This window comes from Anneissia japonica, unplaced genomic scaffold, assembly GCF_011630105.1.
Source record: "Anneissia japonica isolate Jap-2015-1 unplaced genomic scaffold, ASM1163010v1 scaffold287568_len9199_cov210, whole genome shotgun sequence".
NCBI classification, from domain to species: domain Eukaryota; kingdom Metazoa; phylum Echinodermata; class Crinoidea; order Comatulida; family Comatulidae; genus Anneissia; species Anneissia japonica.
Window position 1 is genome coordinate 1,385 of NW_022684847.1, and position 8,007 is coordinate 9,391.

At 34.1% G+C, this 8,007-nt stretch overlaps 1 protein-coding gene across 1 annotated transcript; it reads left to right on the forward strand.

Moving 5' to 3' along the window:
• Positions 1 to 4,138: 4,138 nt before the first annotated feature.
• Positions 4,139 to 7,426, forward strand: LOC117108128 (the record flags this gene model as incomplete). Its single annotated transcript, XM_033250081.1, has 3 exons — positions 4,139 to 4,639; positions 6,345 to 6,368; positions 6,917 to 7,426. Coding segments are annotated over exons 2-3 (520 nt in total), but the record flags the coding sequence as incomplete, so codon positions are not given.
• Between the last annotated feature and the right edge of the window lie 581 nt (positions 7,427 to 8,007).

Genomic DNA, 8,007 nt, shown 5'->3' on the forward strand with positions numbered 1-8,007 from the left:
GTATACAGGCCTACTAAATATTAAACAACGTGTAAGACATTAATACTAAATCAGGCCTGTACACAGGTTTTTATTGGGTAGGTGCAAATTTGTGGAAAGTGGACCAAAATGACTATGGGCTACCAAGCGACAGAACCCTTTTGGGGTTGAGTGGGCGGAGCTCCATCGAGCCCAGATATTTTTGATATTTTGAGGTCTTAATAGATTTTGAAGATATAATATAAACAGTATTAAATCTTTTGTCAGTGGCAGTCCAGGAAATGTGGGGAGGGGGCAGGGACACAACTTCATAGATGGAGGTCGATACACAGTACCATAATCCCATATTTTAATAAATTTTGTATTGAACACTCATTTAATTTCTGTGACATAATTATCCAAAGATAGTTTCTGTTTCAGAGATTTAACACTTTCCTAATTTCCATTCTTCTTCATCAACAGGCTTTCCCGTAACCAAAATATTTGACTTTTCAAAGTTAACATTCAAATTACATTCAAGTATCTTTAACTTAAATAATTACGGCCTCCATAAACTTAGCATATTTATTGACAAAGCAAATATAATGCACTGAAATTAGTGTGTTTGTGTGTATATATATAGTGTGTGTTTGTGTGTATATATATAGTGTGTGTTTGTGTGTATATATATACATAATTATCCAAAGATAGTTTCTGTTTCAGAGATTTAACACTTTCTTAATTTCCATTCTTCTTCATCAACAGGCTTTCCCGTAACCAAAATATTTGACTTTTCAAAGTTAACATTCAAATTACATTCGAGTATCTTTAACTTAAATAATTACGGCCTCCATAAACTTAGCATATTTATTGAGAAAGCAAATATAATGCACTGAAATTAGTGTGTGTTTGTGTGTATAGATTTATTTTCACCACCCAGAGATCATGTTCTACTGATCTGTAAATGATGTCTTATAAAAAAAACGTTTACTAAAAATTTCAAAAATGGCTAATGGTCAATTGTTGTGCATTTGTATAGGCTTCTTATTATGTATAGGTGTAATTTTGCCCTACCTGACGTGTAAAAAATGTACTGAATACTTAGTAAAACAGTGATCTGGAGATTGTGGGTTCGAGTAACACCCAAGAACAACTTGCGATTTTTTTTTTCACAATTGTTTTCAAACGTACTGAGTATTCAGTACATTTACACGTCAGGTAGGGCAAAATTACACCTATATATGTTTCTCCTGACGCAAATCAAGTTATTGTCTATTCCGTCACGACAATAACAATTCCATCTTCTTATTATGACTATAATAGGCACAATAATAGGCTATTAGGCTTCTCTTTTCAAGATAGCATAGTAATATACGACAATGATAGTAATTTCAGAAAACAAAATAAATTAAAAAAGGCTTGGTTTATAGAATTGTTTAGATGATTTAATGCCAGTTAAATTGATAAACTCCATGATACAGATTGATGTTAAAGTGGCCAAACTTAATTGTTCAGTAGTACAAATTCACCAAATTTACAGCATTCATTTTGAAAAGAAGCAGGGGTGGATTTAGGGGGGGGGGCTGGCCTGGGCCCAGCCCCCCCCCCCCTTTTGGGAAGTAAAAAAAGAAAAAAAACAGAGAGAAAAATTAAAAAATGATAGCCCAGAATGCCTCAAATGTTATGTCAAATTTTTTGGGGGCTTCAACTCCTGGACCTCTTTCGGAACATTTTAAGAAACAATCGACGACTCCCACTTTACTCTTGACAGCAAAATCTTCCATCTTGTTGGGGAAAAGAATATAAGGGCCATGTCCACCTCATGCTTTGGGGACCTCGAACATCCCATCAGGCAAATCTTAGAGCCACCCCTGTGATTACGCCCTTACAAAAATCACACACGCACACGCACACGCACACGCACACGCACACGCACACACACACACACACACATACATACATACATACATACATATATATATATATACATATACATATACATATATACACACATATACACATACTGTACACACACATATAAATATAAGAAACATAAAAGAATAACAAAAGGGGTAATTAAATGAGATTTTTTATAGGATTGTAAGGAAAGTGAATGAATATTGCTACGAAGGTCTGATGACAGATAATTCCATAATTCAACAGAACGATATTTAAAAGTTCTTTTTTCCAAAATCATTTCGCCATTGTGGTAAGACTAAAGTGTTTTTCAATTTACTTCTTGTATTTATGCTATGGTAAATATCAATTAATTTGTAGAAATTAGTTAAATATTCTTGCTGATGAAGTAGTCAAAATTCCTACAAGCAGGCAGGAAATATAGATGAAAAATATAATAGTAGTCAAGTTAATTATGAAAGGTTGTCTAATGTCTTTCTTCCACAGTTTTGAGTAGGAAGCTCTCTATTCTCCTATTCTGTGCCCAAGATTGTCTTGGCCTAGGCCTATGTGACAAAACCCGGTTTGTGCTGTCTGATTGCCTTCTTAACCGTCAGTCATCTTACTAAAGACAGGCAAGTTAGCCCCTCTCCCACTAGGGGTTTTTTCAGCATACGAGTTACAAGAGAATGCCGAGTTGCTAACTCGGAAAACTCGGCCAAAACTCGTAGGACGATTCGGAAAGCTCGGAGAGGACTCTTACCTACTCGTAGCAGCTCTGAACTCGTGGAGCTAATTTTGAACATGTTCAAAATTATCGCCACGAGTAGATAACTTGTAGTAAACTCGAAGAACTCGTAGGTAGCTCGTAGAGTACTCGGGGTACTCCTACCTACAGTAGCTCGTACACTACTCTGGATACTCGTCGGCGGTTTGTCATCTACGAGTTTGATGTAAGCACCCCGAAACGAGTATGAGTAAGTACGAGCGCACCGAGTTGGCTCGTACCTAACTCGTATCTAATTCGATACAAACTTGTTACGCTCTTAATAATCTCGTAGTTAACTCGGTGCTCTGCTGGGCATAGTTCGTACATAACTCGTAACCAACTCCATAGAGTCGTACCTCATTCGTAGCTAACACGTAATAAGCTCGTATAGGTCCTTTCCAAAGGTCACGAGTTTTAACTCGTAGAAATCGTACGACTCTTAGGTGAAATAAACCTAGGTGGGAGAGCAGCTTAGTTGGCCTAGGATTTGTGAGATCAATTCACAAAAATATGAAATTTTGGCTTTCAATCCAAAACGACTGGGTAGAGTGCTTAGATATTTTAAAAAGCGCAAAACTGTCCTGTTGAATTATATATGATTATTATAGTACATGCAGCAAATATTATTATATAAGATAAGGATGCAAAAAAAGACAATCAGATACTAGAAAAGGTCCTCACCTGCAAAGAAATTGTACATTTACTACTGCTGATAAGAAATGTGAAAAACATGTTAAATATAGCAATAGGCATATAATCTTTTCTATAAATTGGCTGCACATACTGGGGGGGGGGCACACTTGTATAGCAACTTTATGGGGGAGGGGGTGGGGTGCAGCCACTCCAAGATATGAGAAACTTTCACACTACCTATTTTACTGAAAATTATTATGGTGTCAGTTGAACTACTATTACAGCCATGTAACCTACCAAATTTAATTTGTACTGGTTCCCGATGGCGAATAAGACCACGGTTCTGTCTGTTAGCGATCACTACTTTTCGTGGCTATGTATCAACGGTGGGTTTAGGACGTGGGTTAGCAAAAAATCTTCCCTAAAATAGTGTGAAAAATTATGCTACTTTGATACGAGACAGAGCAGGGACTTTAACTACCAATTTTACCTTTATTGCCCACACTTGTGCTACCAAGTCCTCACAAACAGTGGCGGCTCTAGGATATATTTTCTAGGGGGGGGGGGGCTAAGTTGTCCGACAGGGGGACTTGAGCTCATAGGCTCGAGCTGGGGGAAGGGGTTTTGAGAAGGATCCCCTCCCAAATGAGATTTTTGGGTGGAGCGAATCGAGTCTCAATTGGTTGGGGGCCTGCCTAGGACCCCCGGTGGGAGTCCAAGGGGCTTCGACCCCTAGAAGCCACGGATATTTGATGAATTATAGCGAATTTTTATTACTTATTTGATAGGCATCGAGTTACTATAATATGACACCCCTGCCACCCCTGATTGACCAGCATAATACGAGAAGGTGGAAAGAAAGAGATCAATAGAAATGAAGGGCAGGACAAAAGGCAGATGAAAAAGGAGTGGAGAATAGAACACAAGATAGTAGAGAAGGTATGAAAAAGAGAGTGAAAAAGAGAAGGATCAAAAGGATCGGTATATTCATTTTCTTCGGTGTCAAGAACACAAATTGAAAAAATAACCCAGCAAGGTAGTCCAAAAGACTTATTTCCATTGGGGTCTTGTTTGTTGAATTGATTATAATGAGAGCAATAGTACAAAAAAAAAACTAAAAAAAACACTAGACTGTTATACAGATATGACAATGAAAAGGAGTTCTGACTGTAATAATTTGTATTCAATACATAACAATTTACTATTGAATAGTGCTCAGTCTCTGCTTTCACAGAGTCATGGTTGGTTGATAGCATTCACAAAGAAACACAAATACCAAAATCACATGACTAAGGTACAATAAACCCTTGAAAAACACCCATTTCCTGATTGGAGACACTTCACATATGCACCTCACTGAAAAATCAACCGAAGAATTTTAAGGTAAATATTTCATTAATTTAAGTTATTTAGTATTAGATCCAATGCTTAACATATTAATGATTCAGAAAAAATTGAAAATACTGAATCAAAATATTATTTACCTGAGCAAAATATCATTGAGGAAAGTCAGAGCATTATACAAGTATGTTCATAAGGTATGTAGGCCTACTACAGACCAATAAACCAAATAATGATTAAAAGATTTTATATATTTATTATAGATACATGCAGTAAATGTTAATAAGAAAGGATTGTCTTATGAAAAATAAAGACAGATACTAGTAATAATGAGGGCCCTCACCTGCAAAGATATTATACATTTATTAGTTGCTAAAGAGAAGTGTGCCAGACAAATATGGTAAAGTAATAGGCATATAATCTATTCTACCAATTAGCTGCACATGTACTTTACAGAGAAAAAATGGATACTCATGGTGTTTTATCACTTTAGATATTTCCTATATTTATATTAAAGATTGCTTACCATAATGATTGCTACTTTTAAGCCCAGCACACAAGACCAGTTTATCAAATTGCCTTTTGTGTGGGTTTGCTAAGCAAATTGCCTCTCATGACAGTTTAAACAAAGTGTGTGTATATTTTTCAGTAAGAATTCTGCCTCAAGAGACAACGAGCACCAAACTTGTTAGTCTAGCACAAGGCAGATGCTCACTGTGCGTACATGTTAAACAGCTCGATCATAGATTACAAATGAATTGACCAATAAATCAGCTCCACTCTCATAGCCTAATAAATACAATTTTTATCTGCACGGCAACAAGGATAATTTTAGCTAGAATTTGTGTAAGGAAATCTAAAATATAATGTATGAAAAGTTTACAACTAGAGGGCCTATCAGACAATACATAATATACCAAAGATCTGCAAAAACAGCTCATCTGCAAAAACAGCTCATATGATAAGGAAACAAAATAAAGGATAAGGAAAGAAAAGATAAGGAAACACAAAAATGGAAAAGGAAAGAAATGATAAGGAAAATAAGAAAGGAAAAGGAAAGGAAAAGGAAAGGAAAAGATAAGGTAACATCAGAATGAAAAATGAAGGAAAGTTATGTGAACATAAGAAAAGGAAAGGAAATGGGGATTGGGAAATACAGGCAAGGGCTGTGAGGAAAGGATAGACATGACAAGCCAAACACATAAGAAAAATTTAAACTGTGAAATAGTTGAATGTATAAGAAATCAATAATAAATTGGAAAGCAACCAAATGGAATGAGAAGGTAATTGAAAGAAAAAATAAAATAAATAAATAAATAAAAAATTAATTAATTAAATAAATTAAAATAAATAAATAAATATTCATTCATAATGTTAACCTGATTTCCCTCACTGTTGTAATCATTTTTCTTTTATTTTTATCTGGTTTTTCCTTTCATTGTAAAGCACTTAGAGGTTTCTTGCATTTTGCACTTTATAAGAATAAATTTATTATTATTATATAGTATATGAAAAATGCAATCATAGACGTTTATTCTAAAAAAGTTTAATACTTTGTACAGTAGTATGTCAACACCTGGCACATATATATTGGTTAAGGAATCATTATTTGTATATTTAGTACCTTGTAAATAAAAGCTTAATGAATAATGCTTAATGAACTAAAATTAATTAATAATTACTTATTCATGATTATTTATCCATTCTAAATTATTTAATAATTACTTTAATTATTTAAAATTCACAGGATTTTATATCAAGATGGCTACCAGTAAGTTGAATCAGTTTTTAAATGTGCTTAGAGACTTCAAAATCCAAAATCCCTCAACTTCCTCTATCTATTTGGCATGTCTAGAAGACTAGGTTTAAGACTATAAGAAAGATGACTTGCATTTCAGGAGAAATTAAAATTATTGTCATTGTTACTTAGAAGATATAAATGTTTGTTTTTGGTTGGTGGGCTATCCTATATTTAGACTGTATCAAATTGTCCTTTAACATAATAATTCAAGGCAACTGACATCCACTAGTTTAGGATAAGCTTTCAATACCATTAGTTAATTTTGCAGTTTTAGAGATCATCTTCAATTTAAATCTATGTTTGTGTTAGCTTTTTTTCTCATGATTAATTTAATTTATTTTTTAGTTGGCCCTACCCATTTTTCTAATTTCTGTTTAATGTTTATTTATTTGATCAAATAAATAATGAAATGAAGGAAATTTTCTTTTAAATAACTTTGAATTCACTGTAAATAAAGGGTATTTATTTATGAACCATCTACATCAGAATATGAGATCTCTATTTTGTTAATTTCATAGAAATCAATGATGATGCTTTGAGAGAGATGTTGTCAGTTATTTCAAAATGGTATGATCAACATGAATACACAAATATGCTGAAAGTATTGTACAGAGATCTTTTGAAAGATAATTATAAGTTGAATAAGGCTACAAGGGTGATGGAATTAATGGATATGCTAACTGCTTCTGGACATATTAATCTCAATGTTCTCTATGATACCATAAACATAACAGAGCAAAGAGGGATCAAAGATATACTGCCAGTATTTCAAAATGTTGAAGATGTAGAAATCTCGAAATTCACACATCACAGACAAAAAATTATGAAGCTTGGAATGGTACTGATTGATGAAGATGTCAAAAAGATCAGTGGATTGTATAATAAACCAGTAAAGGAATATGCAGACACATGGAGTTTGATTATGGATCTGGAGCACAACAGGGTAATTTGTGAAGGAAAAATGGAAGCCTTCATTGACAAATTGGATACCCTTAACCTCCAACATGCTGTGGAAGCTTTAAAAGAAGGTATTCAAGTTAATTGCTATATTTATATCAAATTAATATTGTCATCTGGTGTGGCTATATATGTAGAGTCCATCATGCATTAGCTAACTGCCAGTGGCTATATATTGCCCCATAAATTGTAGCAATTTAATCAATCAAATCAGAAGAAGTATCGCAACAGTAAACAGTAAAGAAATACTGTATACTGATGACCCATTGAGTGATATGCAACTGTGGTGCTCAGAGGGCACTATGTGCCATCATCTCTGGCCCTGGCAATTCAAACTTTTATTCAATGAACAATTCTGGCCCTTATTTTTGAGAACAACTGATCAAGGGTATAGTGAAAATCTGCAGTATTATTGGCTTTGCTACTTTATTACATCAAAGAACGTTAAAGTTTTATTTTCCTGTGGTACAGTACATCGCAGAGATTATCATAGATCTCTATGGTTTCTGAAAATCGCTGATAAAAAGATATGATTATTATATTTAATATTGAATTGCTTTATGAGTTACTAAAATGAAAATTAAGATATTTATTCTTTAATGAATCTTCCATTTATTGCAGTGGCAATGCTTTAAGGCGTAACAATCCCATG